The sequence below is a fragment of the Myodes glareolus genome, chromosome 4, assembly GCF_982192425.1.
Source record: "Myodes glareolus chromosome 4, mMyoGla1.1, whole genome shotgun sequence".
Taxonomy (NCBI): domain Eukaryota; kingdom Metazoa; phylum Chordata; class Mammalia; order Rodentia; family Cricetidae; genus Myodes; species Myodes glareolus.
The window spans coordinates 9,309,941-9,329,170 of NC_142029.1; the positions used below are offsets into that span (position 1 = coordinate 9,309,941).

Below are 19,230 nucleotides of genomic sequence, written 5' to 3' on the forward strand. Positions count from 1 at the left end.
CAGCCGGGTCTCTGGCCCACACCCCACCTGACACTCACAATGCCACATTCCCAGCATGGCCTATCCACTAACAGCTCCCCCAGCCTCATTCCGGGCCTTCCCTGTCTTTTCCTCCACAGTACTTCTCAACACAGAACACAGCTGACTCCCTCTCTTATTACACAGAAAGACGAGCTGCTTCACACTAGAGGGGGCGTGCGGGTCTCTTCTCAGCTCTTTATTCAAGTGTCCCTAGATCCTAGGGCAGAGCCCAGCACCTGTAAGTGCTCAAAAATTGCACAGTAGAGCTGGTGAGATGGCTCAGCAGGTAAAGGTGCTTGCTGCCAAAGCTGAATACCTGAGCTGGATTCCCCAGAATCCACATGGTGGAAAGAAGAAATCACTTCCTGTAAGTTGTTAGCTCTCCCACCGTTCTTCTCCCTCTCCCTCTTTCTCCTCTCTCCCTTACAATCTTTTTAACTATATATAGATAAACAGGTGTAGGTGTGTGTGTGTGTGTGTGTGTGTTTATTATACACACACACACATACACATACACATATATATAAAAACTATATATAGTTTTTAAAAACTTAAATGCACACAGTAAAAGTATTCTTCAGTGATGGGGTCTGAGAAGGATTCTTAAGAAACCAAGAGACTGAAAGTAAAACTGTGGGGGTTTGTAGTTTTGCTTATTTTCAAGGATGAGAATTGTGGAGTCTCAGATGGATCTCTGACCCAAAAGGAGTTAAATAAGCACTAACTTAGACATCATAACTTAACAGGCCTTGCCAGATTTCTTTCCACAGTGAACAAACCGTTCACAGCTCTTCCCTAAGATAAGAAGGTGCTGTCCATCCACCAGTGAATGATCAGCCCATTCTCACTGTGGGACCCCAGCACAGGGCCAAAGACTCTTGGCCCTGCAGGGACTTGCCTGCAGGGACTCCTCTGGGGAACTCTCAGTAGGCAACCGTTATCCTCATGGTCTGGAAGCCAGAACACCAGCAAAAGCGAACACATTTAGGGCCACGCACTCATGTGTGGTCACACACTCAGGGTCGGGCCACGCACTCATGTGTGGTCACACACTCGGGGCCATCCATGGCCATCTAAGGAAGAAAGGTTCTGGAAGGAAGTGTGTGTAACTGCACTGTGTGTAATGATACAGAAGCTGTGACCCATCCCTTCCATCTATCACTTAGGACACTGGGAAATCAGTCGCGCTGGTCCGACATCCATCCCTCTTTCCCACCCCCATTAACAAATAAAACATATGCACAAAGCATCCATTGCTCATCTCAAATGCGAAGGGCACCAGTAAGACTCCAATTAATGATGATGGCTTACCTTCACCTATCATGGAGACCCCCACGGACATGCCCATGAACTTGCTTTTGGTCCATACATGAGTGTTGACACATAGTCTCTTCTCCTTGCACTCACAGTAGAAGCAGGAGACGGGTGGATGATGGGACACCTGCTCAGCCACAAACCTGAGCTTATAGCTTTTACCAGGGTCATCAGCCAGCGGATGCTCATGACAACTAACGGGAGAATGGGGAGAAGTCCTCTTCGACTTGACTCTGTCCTTGGGGACCTCCCAGGAACAGTGAAAGGTCTCGCCGATAATGGGGTTGTAGGGCTTCTTGGCCAGGGTGCCTTTGCGGCCCTCGTGGAAGGCTGTAAGATAGTACTCCACAAAGCTAATGACTCTTTCCTCTGGCGTCGCCCCGGCAGTGATGGCGAGCAGCAAGTCGGGGTGTGCCATGAAGTCTGCGTACATCTCCAGCAAGGACCGCTTCTCCAGAATGAACGTGGGGAGCACCACCTGCATCGAGGACACAAAGGCAACACAGGGCTTATGATTGCCTGGTCTGAGGAGGGGCTGCAGCCACTGCAGCCTCAGCCCCAGAGGCCCAGGCCAGGAGTGAGGCCCTTGACTGGTGCATCAGTGACAATTCAGGGGGGTTGGGAGTGACAGTGGTCACTCCTCCGCGCACAGGACTGTTCTGGGCGATTTTCTTCTTTGCTCACCTGAGTTAATACAAGAACACACACTCACTCACCCTCTCCTTTCTGTCTCTTTCTCTCTCTCTTCCCTGTGAAGGCTCTTATAACACACATCTTTGTGAACTCCTTGTGTCTCGGCTAACACACATCCCCCATTCCATCCCTGTCACCTAAGGGAGAACAGTCTAGAAAGGCTTTTTTAAGAATTATTACATTTTATTAATTTATTATGGGGTACACCTCTTACGATGCACACATGGTAGCCAGAGGGCAAATTGCCGGAGTTGATTCTCTCTTTCCACCATGTGAGACCTGGGGGTTAAACTCAAGTATCTTGACTCGCTAACCCATCTTTTTAGCCCGGAAAGGTTTTTCTTATTCATCCCCCCCACCCACCCACATCAGCTACAGGACACTCTCTGTGCTTCCAGAAAAAGGGCCACTGTGTCCTGTTGGTCCAGGAGGCCAGGCAGATAGGGACTCGCTACCAGAGAGTCTAAGTGGGCACGGTATTAGAGTGGTGTGTAAACCCAACACAATCCAGGCAAGGGGCCCAGAGAGGTAGTACATCTGCTGGCAAGTGCCACAGAGCCGCTCCAGGGAAGAAGAATGTCTTCACTGCAGCTACAGAACTGCTCCAACCTGTGACTAAAGGGGAGGCACAGTGGGACAGACAAAGGGATACCAAGTTGATTCACAGGAAACCCAAAGGGTCACTCTAGGCCTGTACAACCCACTAACCAGGTCACCTGGAGCACACAGAGGTCACCTGAGCTTGTCACCTCCTATTGCCCTGGGGTCTCTGCAGTGTGACTTCCCATCAGACTTCAGGGCCTACTCACTCAGCTGCAAAGCAGAGCATTCTCTACCCGTGGTGGCCTCAAGGCAGGAGAGAGAATAGGTGAAAGTATGGAGACACGGGAGGGAAGGCGCGCTCACCACAGAGTCTGGTTGAAGCCTCTTTGTGGCTGAGAATCCAGACTCCAGAAGTCACCCCTCCCCATCCCCAGGCCAGGTCGCTGAGCAGGCTGTCAGCACAGAGGCGGGAAGTCAAGCCAAAGGCCCCAATATATGGCCTCACTCCTCTCCGAAATATTTTCTGGGAATCTCATGAACCCAATTATTAACTTTGTTTATAGTGTGGGCATCATAACTTCCTGCATCCCTGAGATTCCACTTTCACCTAGTTTGTTAGTGGTAATCCTGCCGGGTTTGCCTCAACCCTCTCCCACCCTACCCCACACTCATTAAATTCTTTGCAACCATTTGAAAAAAATAACTTCAAAGAAGTAAAAATAACCAAAGTTGAGCCAGTACGATGGGCTAGCAGATCAAGGTATTTGCGGCCAAGCCTGTTGACCTGAGTTCAGTTCCTGGGACCCACGTTGTAGGAGATGAAAGCCAACTCCCAGAAGTAGTTTCTTGACTTTATACATGAATAGCACACTGCTTCCTTGCCCAGCAAAATCGATAAACATAGTAATGTCTATGTGACTATTCTGAAGGAAATGGTGCAGCTCTTTGCTGAAGAGCCCACACCCGCCATTTTGGTCATGGTTTACTCTCTTGACAAGACCATCATTTTCTTTTAACCCTAGGGCCTAAAATCCATATTAAAATCTCTTTTAATAAACTCTAAATCTGCTCCATGATGGCTCATCCCGAAATTCCTTTCTGTGAGGAAGCCACAAATCTGGCTTCATCTGATTTGAGGTCCCTTAGGAGAATAAGGAACTTCTCCTTAGATTGCTACAGACAACAGTTTGGAGTCATGCCCCTGCCACCTGTCTCTGTCTCTCTCTGACTCTCTCTGTCTCTGTCTCCATTTGACTCTCCCCCCCCCACCCCCCGCCTACTGCCAGCCAGCCTTATTTTGCTCCTTCCAAATGAATTCATGGGGTTTCAGAGCTGGCAGCCTGCCAGGCTGTACATTAACCTATCTTGACTATCACCCCAGTTTACAGATCTGTAGCTATGGCTCCATTAATTATGTGGTGCGGGAAGTCCTTTTGTATATGTGTTGTTTTTATTGGTTAATAAAGAAGCTGCTTTTGACCAATGGCTTAACAAAATATAGTCAGGCTAATATATATATATATATATATATATATATATATATATATATATATATATATATATATATATGTAGAGAGAGAGAGAGTAGGTGGAGTCAGAGAGATGCCATAGAGCCGCCAGAGAAAAAAGATGCAAGTTACCAGCCGGATCCTTGCTGGTAGGCCACAAACCTCATGGTAAAATATAAAATAATAAAAATGGGTTAAGCAAAGATACAAGAGTTAGCAAACAATATGCTTAAGTGATTGGCCAAGCAGAGGGTTAAGTAATATAGTTTCTGAGTGGCTGTTTCAAGTCTGGGCAACTGGGAACAATCAAGTAGCCTTCCAACAACAAATTGGTGCACCAACGTGGTCATGTGCACATAAGAAAGAGTGCAGGGCCTGTGGGAGCCAGTAGAGGGCATCTCAGGTCCCCTAGAATGGGCATTTTAAGCAACTGTGAGCCACTCGGGTGCTGGAAACTGAACTCCGGATGAGCCGTTCATTCAGCCCAGCAGGCTGGGCTTTCTAAAAACTCTTGTAAGTGATCTGGATACAAAAGAAAAGATGTCCAGAAGAGAGAAAGCAGGCAGCTGTGTCCAGAAGAGAGAAAGCAGGCCAGTGTGTCCGGAAGAGAGAAAGCAGGCAGCTGTGTCCGGAAGAGAGAAAGCAGACCAGTGTGTCCGGAAGAGAGAAAGCAGGCCTGTGTGTCCGGAAGAGAGAGAGCAGGTCAGTGTGTCCAGAAGAGAGAAAGCAGGCCTGTGTGTCCGGAAGAGAGAGAGCAGGCCTGTGTGTCCAGAAGAGAGAGAGCAGGTCTGTGTGTCCAGAAGAGAGAGAATAGGCCTGTGTGTCCAGAAGAGAGAGAGCAGTCCTGTGTGTCCGGAAGAGAGAGAGCAGGCCTATGTGTCCGGAAGAGAGAGAGCAGGCCTGTGTGTCCAGAAGAGAGAAAGCAGGCTGCTGTGTCTTCAAAGCGTAGTGGTTTCAGCGGAAAGCAGAGAAAGCCAACCCCACGGGGGAGGTACGGTTTAGTAGACAGCTCTTAATATTATTTATCTGTCATTAAAAGGCATGTAAAAAGAAGCAACAAGATAAAATCAAGCATAGAACACAATCCAAGTAAATCCATTCAAAGCCTCAGAACGTTAATGTGTCTCTAGACGATCAAGAGCTGATTTGCATTTGAGGAAACTCAATCAAATGCAGGAAGAGGAAAACAGTCATCAAACGACAACTGTGGGAATCAAGGCAGATTCCCTAATTTTCTTGCAGCCATAATTTAACTAAACTGAGACTCCAGATGCCCAGGGATCTCCTGGGCCAGGTGTGCACTCTACACACACAGCCTTGGTACAGCACCTTCCTCACTGTCTGTGTGTGTCTGTCTGCGGAATCAGGAGATCTCTGTTGAGCTCTGTGGGACCAGGCTCTGACGGAAAACAAGTCAGACCACCCAGCACATGTCCCCAACCCTCCCATCCTTTCTTCCCCCTCCCCTGAATCACTTGGGGGCTCTGGAATGGCTAATCTTCATCATCAACTTGAATTAAGAATTGTTCAGGATACACGCTTCCAGGGATGTCTTTGAGGGAGTTTCCAAAACATTTACCAGAAGAGGGAAGACCCACTCCACTTGATAAGAGGGGCCTCTCCACCGGTGCAGGTCCTAGACTGAAGAGAATTGAACTGAGCACAGGCATTTCTGCCTCGCAGCTTCCTGACCACTGAAGCAATGCGGCCAGCTGCTGGCATGCCTTCTCCACTGTGACACACTGTAGCCCTTTAAACCTTGAGCTCAACCTTCCTGAGCTCTGTCTTGCCAGGTGTGGCCCTTTCTGAGCCTAACCAACTGGCTATTCAAGTTGTAGGTTTTAGCATCTGGAACCCTCAAGGAGGCAAGCCTTGTAAGGGGAAGTGGCCCAGTGCATCACACAGACTGGCTCCCTCCAGACACAGGCAGCCACAGAGATGGCCTGAGGGCTCCAGGTCTAACTTCACTTGGGGACTTTCTGACTCAACTCCACCCTCTCCCTCCACAGGACAGCTTAGGACTGCTCCACAATAGGCAGGCGATTCCAGTGGTTTAGGACTTCTCCACAATGGGCAAGCGATTCCGCTTCTGCGGTGAGAGACCCAGCCACAGTATTTCCCCTCTAACGATGGCTGCCTTTTGTTTGACTTCAGATTCAACAGTCAGAACCCAAAGAGCCACAAAGCAGTGCCCATTCTCATCGCACTTTCTCCTTTTAATGCAGAAGGGACCCCAGTCAGGGAACAGTGCTACCCTCATTTAGGGAGCATCTTCTCATCTCAATTACCCCAATCTAAGGACCCCTTCACAGACATCCCTAGAGGCTGGCTTCCATAGTGACGCAAGAGCCTGTCATGTCGACCATCATCCTTGAGATTAGGTTTCATCGCCATCACCAAGTCCAACCTACCAGGTCTGCATCCTGCACTTTCAAACGTTACCACCCTGGCTTTGGCAGAGCTGGGAACAAGAACAACAAAGGCTTGGGCTAGAAAGACTGTCTCCTCTCTCACCCTTTGTCGGGGTACCACTAGGATTTGAGAAAACCGCCACCAGGGCTTAAAGCCTGTTCCAGAAGATTCCAGCCAAGACAACAACCTTTTCACTTCAACAGATCTCTGTCCAGCTCTCATTTCCTCCTTTTATACAGCCTCCTGTGGGGAGGGGGCTCCTCCTTTTCTGGGTGCATTTATAAATAAGTCAGTTCATCAACTGCTTCTTGGGCAGTGAACACCAGAGATACAGAGCCAAGAAATGCTGAGCACTAATTGGGTTGTCTCCCTCCGACGGAGAATGAGTGATAGCCTGCCTGTGTAGACTGATGGCATCCAAGTGGCCTGGCATCGCGGCTGCAGATTTATCGAGCCATCGATAAGGACTGCCTTTCCTCCCATTAGCATAATTAAGACAATGAACTACTTTGGAGGAAGTTAAAAATAAATAAATAAAGGGGGCCTGCACCAGGGATTCAGAGGGCAGACAATTCATTACATCGAGGGCTGCACCAATCTAGAAGTGAGGGGCTCCTCTTCAGTTCGGGCCCTTAGAAGTCTGAAATAAATGATCACCAGCCTAGAAGGCAGAGGACAACAGAGACAGCAGGGAGCAGAGTGTGAGTCCCCTCCCCTTACTGGCGAGCATGCCAGATTCCTGGGAAGACACTGCAGACAGGTACATTTCCCCCTCACAGACCCATCAACAACCTCAGGAGCCATCTGCACGGTGCTCCATTTTCAGACTGGAGAAGACACCCAGTGCAAGCCCAGCAAGCACAGGGGCCTGGGCCACCCGCCAGGGTTCATCTGGGATTCTGGAAACCGGGTAACTTCACAAAATAAAGGGTGTAAACAAAAGTACTTTTTCCTCCTCAACTCTCCCCCTCCTCCTTTTCTTTTTGTATGTGTATGTTCATGTGTGTGCAGATGCACATATGTATATGAGCGATATGTACATGTATGCATGTGGAAGCCAGGGGACCACTTTGGGTATCATTCCTCCAGCCCCATCCACCTTGTTTCCTGAGACAGGGTCTTTCACTAGAATTGACCAAGTAAGCTAGGCGGCTTGGCCAGCAACACTGGGACCCGCCTCTGCCCCCCCAGCACTGGAAAAATAAATATAAAACACACATGCATATGCACACATGAACTCGCCACCTCCCCAGCTGCTCCCTGCTTCTTTACTTACCCAACATAGCTGGTTGGATTTCCTTAAGGAATTTCCTTCACCCATCTTCCAGTGCCCAGACTATTACAGAAGACATTCATCATAATAGTTGGTTGGATGGAAAGAGTTTGAAATCAATTTTTCATTCTCCTTCCAGGTAACCAACTGGGCATTGGGTAAAGGCGAGATTTGCTGTCTTGGGATTAGGCTCCGCCTCTGGAAACACAATCACGAGCTAATAAAATAATAATGCAAGCTTCACAGCTCCAGACAAGAGCCGTACACACAGTCTCCTGAATGGTCAACTGGCCACCAGATAGCTGCCGCCAGGCCTCTGTGCCCTTTCGTATGTGATCTGAGCAATTTCAGTTTCTCAGTCTGTCCTATCATCCAGAACTCCAGCCCTGAATTTTGCAAGCCATTTTAAAAGCGTGATCGACAATGAGAGCATTTTGCACTGTGACCCAGCACAATAGAACTGACATCCAAGACTCTCACCATGCTCTGATATCGTCTGTCATAGTTCACATGGCAGAAGCGATGGACTGCCTGACCCACTAAATTGGTTTTATAATCCACTGGTAGGTTGGGACCCACAGCTCGGAAACATCGCAATTTAGATGGCACTTGGGGACCATGCCACCTCCATGCCCTCGGCATTAACTCAAGCACCATCTCAGAGTCTTATCCTTGTAATCATCAAGGCTAGGCAGCTATTTTAAAAGTCAAGCATTTTCTAGCAGATTTACTCAGCAAGAAGGCTGAAATCAGGGGAGGAACTGCGCAGGCCTTACTCACTCAGCAGAAAGGCAGGGATCCGCCATGGGCTGCAGGAGAAGGGAGAAATGAGGAACTTTGGGGGCTCAGTGTGGGCCCTGTTTAAAGTGGTACAATCATTCAGGGCATCCGACACACTCGTACTGAACCCCAGGAGAACATTCCAGGGCAACTTTCTGAGCTGGGGAGGTAGTTCAATGGTAGAGTGTTTGGCTAGCATACACAGAGCCCTAGGTTCAATCCCCATAAACAGCACGAACTGGGAGTATTAACCTTAGCCTGTAATCCCAACACTTAGGATGTAGAAATCGGAGCATCAGAAATCCAGAGTTACCCTTGGCTATATGGTGAGCACAACGTCAGGCTGGGATACAAACGATCCTAAAACAAAAGAAAAACAAAACCAAAAACTGGAGCCAGGTGTGATGAACACACCTATAATCTCAGCACTTGGAAGTCAAGGTCATCCTCAGCTCTGTGACAAGTTCAAGGGCAGCCTGTGCTACACGAGACCCAGCCTCAATAAAGAAACCCCCACAGTATTAAAAAAGGAAGTTTATCTGCCTTCTTCGAGCTCCTGCGCCTGCTGTCTTTCCCGCCATCTCCAAGTGACGGTCACCATGCTGTCATCCTCCTCTCCAGAGACTCCTTGAACCCCAAAGCTTCCTGTCCACTCTGGCTGCAGCCCGGTCTCCGCGAACTCACTGGTGAAGCTTTCGCTATACACAGACAACACTCGGATGCTCCGCAGGCCATGCCCTCAGGGGACTCTGGCCTCCCTGGCTGGTCTTTCACAGTGTAGCCCTACCCCATGGAGGCTACCCCATCTCTCTCCATTCAGTGTTCTTTAGACATACCACACAGCCCAGCGTCACATTGCGGCATTTTACAAAGGTAAGAATGGTGACACATGTGCTTGGTGTCCGGCACTGGGCTAGGTCCTCTGCAGGCCACCTCCCATCCTCACAACCCTTCCAGAGAGGCGCCATGACCAGGAGAACGCACACAGGCCAAATTGTAAAATCCAGACTCTCCCTCGGGCACTTCTCAGTGTCCCATGACTCTAGGCAACATTCAGTTCACTTGCAGGACCGCCAGAAAAAGGTCACTGCCGAGGTGAGGGGTGAGGAGTGAGGTTTCTACCACTCTACAAGAGTGGTTGGAACACTGGGCTCCCTAGAGCATTCAGGAAGAACCTTGCGTGCCTACAGGGCCATGATCCTCTCTCTACCACCTCTGGGTTTGGAGTCACCGGCAAGGCCACCCACCCCTTAGACTCTCTGTGAAAGCTAACGGCAGCCTTCAGAAGGCCTCAAGGCTGAGAGACACGGCGGCTTTGCTCATGGAGCAATCTTCCTTCTGGGCTGTCTCTCCACGGCTGTGATATCACATGACCTCTGCGGGCCACTCTAATCTTCCCTAGGACACTGCCATGAAGCTGTCATTCATCCTTAGTCCCTGGGGAGCAAGCGCAAGCGCACAGAAGCTCCGGGGAAACAAAGGAGACTTTCTCTTCTGAATTAGAAGTCACCCCGAAAATGACCGTCCTGGCTGGATGTGGTGGGAGTCACCTACAGAGCCACTGCTTTGGAAGCCAAGACAGGAGTGCAGCTTGAATCTCGGATTTGAGGCCAGCCTGGATAATAGACATAGAAGTCCTGTCTCAAAAGCCAAAGACAGACAGACAGACAGAAAGGGAGAGAGGGAAGGAAAAAGGAAGAATAAAGGTCAAAGTGGTAGCATTCACATGAAATTCCATCTCTCAGAGGTGGAGGAGGCAGGCAATCAGGAGTTCAAGGCCAGCCTTGGCTAGAACAGAAGTTTGAGGTCATTTCATGGACTGCATGAAATACCCACCCACCTCATATGGGGATATGATATGGTGTGACATATCTTTCTGTGTGTGGTATGTACGTGTGTGTGTGTGTGTGTGTGTGTGTACCTGTGTATGGTATGAGAAGTATCTGTGTTTTGATGTAGGTGAGACATGTGTGTGAGGTGTCTATGGATGTTTCTCTGTGTGTGGATGGTGTGTGAGGTGTCTGTGTGTGGTATCTGTGTGTGTGTGTGTGTGTGTGTGTGCATGTGTGTGTTTGTATGTGAGGTACCTGTGTGGTATCTGTGTGTATGCATGTGTGTGTGTGTGTGTGTGAGGTATCTGTGTATGGTATCTATACGTGTGTGTGCACGTGCGTGTGTGTATGTGTATGTGTGTGTTGAGGTATGAAGTTACTATGGGTCTTTTCCAGTCGTTCCTAAAATACCTGCAGTAGAAGACAGTGCTAGCTCCTCCCTATTCTGGCTTCCCGGCATAATCGTAGCAAGAGAACAGGCGAGAGCAGGAAAGGCCTGAAGACAGACCCGCAGCAGGGCCAGCCCACCTTGGTTAGATCCATGCCCAGCTTGAGCTGCGAGATGAGGTGAAGGATCACGCTGCGCTGGTCCTCCATGGCACCCAGCTCTGTCTCCTCCTTATCTTCATTGTCGCTTTGTTCTTCCTCGGACAGAACCAGCTCAGGGCCTGAGTTTGGCTGAAATAAAATCATGGGAAATCATCAGCTGGTCCCTCAGAAACACCGTCTGCTTGGATATTTAACCCACGGGTTTAACGGTGACTACACAAAGCCTGGCTGTCCTGGGCAACGTCCCTGTAGAGCAGTCCTGCTGCCGGCAGAGGCTGAGCCTCTTGAGGGCCTGGCCTGAGGCTGGGGTCACTGCACCTCCCCCATCACATCCCCTGCGTCTGAGCTTAGGCCTCCTGCAGGAGAGGGCTGTCCCTGGCTTAAAAAGTAAACAGACGAGTGTGAATGCTTTCCATAGACCACCAGGCATGGCCACCTTGCAGAAAGCATAGCTGTACATACTGTAGTTACTTTAAGTGTACTTTTGTGATTAAAAATTAGTGTGTGCCTATGTGTGCAGACATGTGTGTCTGCACACACCACAGTACAAGTGTGGACATCAGAGGACAATTTTCAAGAGTCAGTTTTTTCCCTTCCACCATGTAGGATCTGGGAATAGAACTCGGGTCGTTAGACTTAGAGGCAAATGCCTTTACCCACTGAGCTCTCTTCTTGGCCCTTGATTTCTTTTATTTTTGTTTATTTATTTACTCAGTTTGGTAACTTAATCACAGGGCTGCAGAGTGAATTTTGTAAGATGATGACATCCTGTCCCAATATCAGAAGGCTGGACAGCCCTACCAACACACACAGGACACATATATGACTCCCAGTCTAATCTTACTACTGCCAAACACAGCCTTTGAACTTATACAGCCTGGATACTTCATGTTTAATATAAAATTTTCAGGGCTCACCAATAAAAGCTGAGTCCCTCTAGAATCAATTAAAATTGCTTTATTTCTGGAAATTTTCACTCTGAGATAATTTCCACTCAAACCAAAAAGGATAGCTCTATCAACTTAAAGACGTGTCAGAACTGGCATAGAGAGACAAAAATAATGGGCACTTAGGAAACATTCTGAAACTTCACAGTGATGGGGACGCTGGCCTCTGACCCCATTCTCCTACGCTGACTTTGCCAGTTCAGTCACTGAGTTCTGCTTCTCGCGTGACACAGAAAATGAGCAAGAGACAGGCAGCCTGCACAGGGGGAATTGATGAGCACAGTATTCTCTGGTGCGCGACAATAAGAACTTCGCTATGTGACATCCCTGGGTTTCTGCCAGCCTGTTTCACCAGCCCACATTTTCGTGGCCCCTCCCTAAATACTATAGGCAAACATTCAAGATTTGCATCCAACTATGAATGACAGCATGGTGAGCTTCTCATAGAAAGAGGCAAGGGTTCAGAGGTATGAGGTAGAAAAAGAAACAGATTGGGTCACATGTCCTTGCGAAAACCAATGATTTATTAATCTTATTAGAAGTGTCTTGCATTTAAATACACTCCTAATACACACAAGGTATCAGTGATTAAATGGCTGTGGCTATCCAGACAAACACACGTGTATGTGCTGGCTGTCCCCCCTCTGCCGTGTCCCCCCACCCCCATGCTCCAGAGGAACCCCTGGCACTCCTTCCCAGCTGAGCTAGTCGCTTCCAAATTTCAATTTAAATAGAATTTGCTACTGACACCCTCCAAATAATCCTTCATCTCCGCTAAATAAGGCGGGGGAGGCGTCAGTGAAGCCCTTGGGGCTCAAGTCCCATCGTGCACCCGTTCTTTGACCTTCTTCTCATGTGTGCTATAGGATATCGCTGGCAAGTTGCTTTACTAGAACATCCAGAAATAACTGAGGATCCCTCACTCATCCCCTGCTAGCAAAGAATGCTCATAGGGGCAGTAGGAAGAGGGGGCAGCAGGAGTAGAGCTGCCGGGAACTCACAAGGGGGATTTGGGAGAGATGGGTGGGAATCCAGCCTACAGACGGGGTCCAAGGCTGCGTCCATTTCCCCCAGCTTCACCTATCTGACACCTACTCTCTGTTCGGTGTGGTAGCTCGCGACCCAGGCTGTGGCTGTAGGACAGGGGACAGAGAAGGCTGAGGCTCACAGGGCCGTCCTTCCCTCAGGTTTTCCTTTTCTCTCTTCTGGGTTCCAGGCCACTGTCCCATGGGTGCTCTGTTCACTGTGAGCTTGCAATTCCAATGTGACACCGCAGAAGTCACTTACCCAGGACATGCAGCTCTCCCAGGGTCAAGGGGACCACACTACTCCTCTGAAGTGTACAGGGAACAGCACTTACTGTGCAGAGTCCCCAGGGCAGCGGGAAGAAGGGGAAGGGAACTACTGGTGTCTTGTTTCGGGGGTAAAGTAACTAAAATTGCTGGAACTGGGCGGAGAATAAAGATGGTTGTGACGTTCATGAACCATGTGACACCAGACACTCTCAGAAAGCAGACTGTGAACTAAACACAACACAGCTCAGCCTGGCAAGCATTTGGGCCAGGCCACCCCAGGCCTGTGCTTTGATCAACCCAAAATTCAAACCCAGATTGTTCCTACCTTCCAGTAGCCAGGAGGTCTTCCGCAAGATCCCACCTCCTCTGACCAACCCCCTGAACATTATTAATGCAAACATAAACATCTCTAGCTCCTCCCACATCAGCTCCACATAGTGGGATTTGCAGCTACTCAATACACTCACAGCAGTGGGCAGGATGACGGAAGAGCCAGAAGTGCTGGCAGGAAGGGGATCTGGTGGGGGCATGGTGACAGGGGACATCCTTTCACTGGCACAGAGACTTAGCCAACCTTGCCCTGACCTCAAAAAGGGACCCATCACTATTTGCTGCCTCTCGAAGCTTCTCAAAGATTGTCCTTAAATAGTAAGACTAGCAGAAGTAGGGGGTGTCATAGGAATAACAGAATGGCTTCGAAACAGGTCTATCCATCAGCAAGCACATAACCGGTTTTCAACAAAAGAAAATAGGAGGATGTGACTGCTCACAACTGTAATCACAATACCTGGGGGGCTAGAGCAGGAGGATTTTTATGAGTTTAAAACTATCCTGAGCTACAGAGACTCTATCACAAACACACACACACACCTACCTATACCTCATTTCATTCATTAATGTTGCCCGTAACTGCCTTAGAGGGCATGTTAGTTCTACATGCACTGGAACTCAGACCCCCGTGTGGGTTAACATTTGGGACTGAAGAAGACACGTGGGGCGCACTGAGCTGGCTAACTGGTGATGTGAACACCATCTGTCTATGTCGACAAAGCACGTGCCATTCACAGCACCACTGGGAATGGAGGCTTTGAAGAGCCAGGCTGTGCATGGAGATCAAAGGCTCAGACCCTTCCTCCTGCAGGACAGGACATTGTTGATTCTGCCTCTCTGACACGGATTTCAAAGATCCCAATAACTAAGCTGACCTTGTATCTTAATTAATAGAGTGCTTACCTAGTACACTCAAAGCTCCGGCGTGGTGGCACATGCCTGTAATGCCAACACTTGGGAGGTGGAGGCAGGAGGATTGGGAGTTTAAGGCCATCCTTAGCTATACAGCAATGCTGAGGCCAGCCTAGGCTACATGAGACACTGTTTTAAGGAGAAACGAAATCAAAGATATTGACATTCAACTATCACTCGATTGGAGTATGACTCTCCATAGCCAGGGAGAGGGGTTCATTGCACGCTGTCATCCCTCTGTGGTAGCACACATCTCTCCTGGTGCCCCTGTACACTGACACCTTTGATTTTCACCAACAAAGCAAAGGCAACGAACTCAAGGAGCTCCAAGGGGGCACAACAGTGTTTCCCCATCTTGGGCAAAAACAGAAGTCAGAAATAGATTCAATACCCAGCAAATGATCATGACTCAGCCCAAGGGGAGCTTCAGGGCCCACCCCCCAGGGATTCTCGCAGATGAGCCAACCCAGCCACGAGAACATACACTAGCTTGAAGGTGAAATGGAATTAAAATATGTTTTAAAGAAAAATAGGCTTTGGGAAATGAGATTTTAAAAAAAGTAAAACAAAAATTATGACTCAATATTTCTATCAGACAAGCCCCTTGAGGCACATGGTGTTACAGATATCAATGTGACTTGTGCCTGTTAGAAATGTGGGGAGCAAGGTGAAGATCTGAGGGTGACGGAAGGTTAAGCAGGCAATCTTGGGTTTGGGGACATTCCCTGGTAATCTATCAGTATCCACAGCAAGATTCCTTGGCCTGGGGGCACTGGGGCGGCAGCTTACTTGGTAAAATGCTTGCCTAGCATGCGCAAAGCCCTGGGTTTGATCTCCAGTACTGAGCATGGTGGTGGATAGTGGGAATCTCAGTGCTCCTGAGCTGGAAGCAGGAGAATCAGAAGTTCAAGGTCATTCTCAGCTATATGGTGAATTTTAGGCCAGCCTGGAATACATGAGTCCCTGTACAAAAGGGGGAGAGGTGCTAGAGAGACAGCTCAGTGACATAGCAAGCTGGGCATAACCTGTCATACGCCTGTAACGCCAGCACTGAGGAGGGCAGGAACAAGAGGGTCTCTAAGGCTTGCTGGCTAGTCTAGCCGAGAGAGACGAGCTTCAGGTTCAGGGAGAGACCCTGAGTCAAAGAAACAGTAGGGCGGAGGGTAACAAAGGAAGATATCTGATACCTTCCTCTGGCCTCTGAACACCCACACACAGTCACATTCATACACATACACATGCAACACACATACACACATAACACAACACACATGCATTCACATGCATATGACACACACACACCACACATCCACACATAACACATACATCCACACAACACATACATAAATATAACACGCGCGTACATCCAACACATACTCACACAACACACACACACACACACACACACACACACCTGTGTCTGGGCAGTTCTTTTAGAGGAGAACCCATATATTCCTAAAGCTCTCATAGTCTCTGACTCTTGGCTGACCTCAGGCCCCAAAGGATCAACGGTGGGCCCATGTAAGAGACAACTCCTAGCTGGGAATGGCCCAGCTGAAGGCAGCTGAAACATCCGTGAATATGGCCTGCCCACTACTTCCCACCCAGGAGAGAGAAGCCAGCTCATGAGACTCCTCCCATCGGCAACCAAAGCTGGAAGACAACCATGGTTTGTGCTGGGCTCACGGCCTCAAGGGTCTGCTGGGAACACACCATCTCTGAATTCTAACAAACCTCCATCCTCAACACAAAGGCAAGTTTCAAGCAAGTGATTCCGATCTGTCTTATTCAACACAGAGATGTAACTGAAATAGTTTGGGGGCAGTTCCAGGAAAACTCACAAAATAGACGTTACTTCTCCAGGGTAGGTGCCCCTTGCCCACCCCCCACCCCCAGACATGTTACCACATGGAGGAGTTTCCTAGGGTTGTCCCTACCTTGGATGATGTTTGCTTAGCAATTTTGCCTTCACCCATAACAGGCCTGGCCCTCAGTGATGGGGTCTGTGCCAGGAATTTGGACTCTGTTATCTCTATACGTGTTTAGTAGCCTAATGGCCTTAGCCCCAGGGATTCAGTTTGAGGCACCTACGGGAGAGGACTATCTGGTTTAGCACCCAACTTCTAAGGGTGCTCTCTGACAGGGTAGCTAAGCATATCAAAGACCTTTATCAGCCTAGGTTGGCCTCAAACTTTCTACATAGCTTAAGATGACCTTCTGCCCTTCCCATCTCTACCTCCTGAGCACTGGCGGGACAGCTGTGCGCGGCTACACCCGCGGCATGTTTCAGGATAGGTTGTTACTGTTGACCATATCTGCAGAGTCCATCAAACCAAGGACTTCGTACTTTCATAACTCACCATTTTCCATTCAGACCGGATTTAGCCAAATTCCCACAGACATTGCACAGTCCTCCCGCGTACCCAGTGTACCCTCACATAGGCAACATCTCCCATCCCAAGAACCCCCATCTAATAGCCAAGTGTCACAAAAAGCTGGCACAGCAGCATAGAAAGGTGCAGCCACCCTACAGCTATGCCAGTCTCATCCCAGGTCATGCAAGATCTGCCCACAGCCCAGTATACACCACCAGGCCCCTTGTCCACCATTCCCCAACCAGTCACTTCTATTCCTTGAAGACCAGGTTCAAGGCATTCGCCAGCACATGCTTGACAAAGCTGTCTCCCCTGAGGACACAGGGTCACAAAGGTTTGTCCTATGAAAGCAAAACCAGTTGCTCCCGGTGACCTACTGTCCTTTCCACGCTTAGTACAGGCGGGAGTTCTCTTCTGGAAGAGGCTCTTTGGCGCTTGAGTCTAGTTCCCCATAAGTAGGCCATGGTTTGCAGGCAGAGGGACTTTCTGTGGAGCAGAAGGATGCCGTTGTGGGCAGGACCATGCCACAGGCAGATGTCCGCACTTCTTCAGTTGGGTCTTGCCCAGCGGTGGCCCTTTGGCCCTGATGCAGGGTGGCAGTTGAAGGCTCCTGTGCATGTACAATTCTCTGCGTGGAGTCTCTTTCAGACCCAGATGATCCACTTGCCTCGGCAGGTACCCGCCGTATGGAGGGGCTCTTATTTTGCCATGTGGAGGTAGGTTCAATGACGGTGCTGCAGCGGTAGGGACCCAGATGGAGGAGCTGGGCTCTTGTGCTGGATGGGTCCGAGGACAGCGTGTCCACACAGCAGACTGGTCCCCACTGTCATTCTGGAGGTGCTGATTTGGCTGCTGCTGACGTCACAATCGCGCTGCTGCCTCGCAGGGGCTGAGCTGGCTTTCTTGGGCTAACCACACATACACACACATTTACCACACTTGGCTCGCATAGACTGGAAGGAGAGGTGCTCTTCCCAAGCAAAGGGGCCGACCTGCAGAAAGGTTAATTTTCAATAAAACACACCCTGGAAGGCAGAAGACGGCACTCCTGGGGAGGGAGTGTGCAGAGGGGGTGGGGGACGGACGATACTTGTCATCAGCCAACATAACCAGGGACAATTATACTAGGAGAAATCAGCTGTCACTTTAAAAAACCATGGGTGGGGATGGGATGTTCATAAGAACCAGAAGCGTTTTGTCCCATTTCATGGCTTCTCAGAAACTGGAGTCTAGCCATTTTTAAGTGAAAAGGGAACAGGAAAGACTCAAGAAGGAACGAAGAGAACCAAAGGGAGAGAAAGGCCACAGCAGCAGTGGGAGCGGAGGCTGGTGACCCAAAGCGGAGGGAACAGTGGCAGCTAGCATGCAGGAGGCAGAGGCTGCAAGGCGAACAGGACGGGCCTTTAGCATTGGTAGCCCCAGGAGAAGAGGGCTTCTGAGCACCAATGTTTCCAAACATTACTTCAAGGAGCAAAGGGCACATCCTTCCCAAGCAGAGCCAACCCTGGACTTGTATTGAGTCTTTTAACCTTGTTACCTTTCACACGGCATTTTATTTTAAAAAGTCTCTCTCTCTCTCTCTCTCTCTCTCTCTCTCTCTGTCTCTGTCTCTGTCTCTGTCTCTCTCTGTGTGTGTGTGTGTGTGTGTGCCTGTGTATGCGTGTGTGTGTGTGTGTGTGTGTGTGTGTGTGTGTGTGTGTGTAGTTTACATGTATAAGCATGAACTTCGGCACTCATACACCAACACTGTAGACTGAGCCTAGAGAGCCTTGTGCATGCTAGGGAACACTTTGCCACTGAACTAATACCCAATCCTTTCTCTTTTCTTTTCTTTTCTTTTCTTTTCTTTTCTTTTCTTTTCTTTTCTTTTCTTTTCTTTTCTTCCTTTCTTTCTTTCTTTCTTTCTTTCTTTCTTCTTTCTTTCTTTCTAATTTATTTACTTACTTATTTATTTTGAGGTTGGAAATGTGACTTAGTGATAGGGTAAATTCAGAAGGCCCTGAATTCAATCCTAAACACACACACACCCCTTCAGTGGTTTCCTACTACCAAAGAAAAGTGTCCACTCAGTCCAACATTTCAAGATTGCCTGTTTAACACAGGGTACCTACCCTGTCTCAGCTCCTCACCCAAAATTCCTCTTGCCCAACCTGACCACGGTATAGGAAGGGCTCCCCAGCCTCAGTTCCACGTTAATCCAATTAAGAAATTGAGAATGAAGTATGAAGGGACAAAATGCAGCTGCATTATACAGAGATGTTGTCATTATTCCCTAAAAGTACAATTTAACACTATTAGCAGGGCATTGACACTGTATTAGGTAGTAAAAATAATTCTGAGAGGGATGGAAAGATGGCTTAAGAAGTTAAGAGCGTCTACTGCTCTTCCAGGGTATGCAGGTTCCATTTCCAGCACCCACATGATGACTATCAACCACCTGTAACTC

The 19,230-nt window shown here is 48.9% G+C and overlaps 1 protein-coding gene across 3 annotated transcripts in view; it reads right to left on the bottom strand.

Annotated features, from left to right (window-relative positions):
- Positions 1-19,230, bottom strand: part of Osbpl10 (oxysterol binding protein like 10) — a 257,610-nt gene that overhangs the window by 14,480 nt on the left and 223,900 nt on the right. For all 3 annotated transcript variants that reach the window (XM_085688999.2, XM_048424343.3, XM_085689000.2), the window contains 2 exons: positions 10,905-11,054; positions 1,333-1,813 (listed from right to left, as the gene is read on the bottom strand). In XM_085688999.2, the coding sequence (XP_085545125.2) occupies positions 1,333-1,813; positions 10,905-11,054 (631 nt within the window). The remainder of the gene's footprint in view (positions 1-1,332; positions 1,814-10,904; positions 11,055-19,230) is intronic.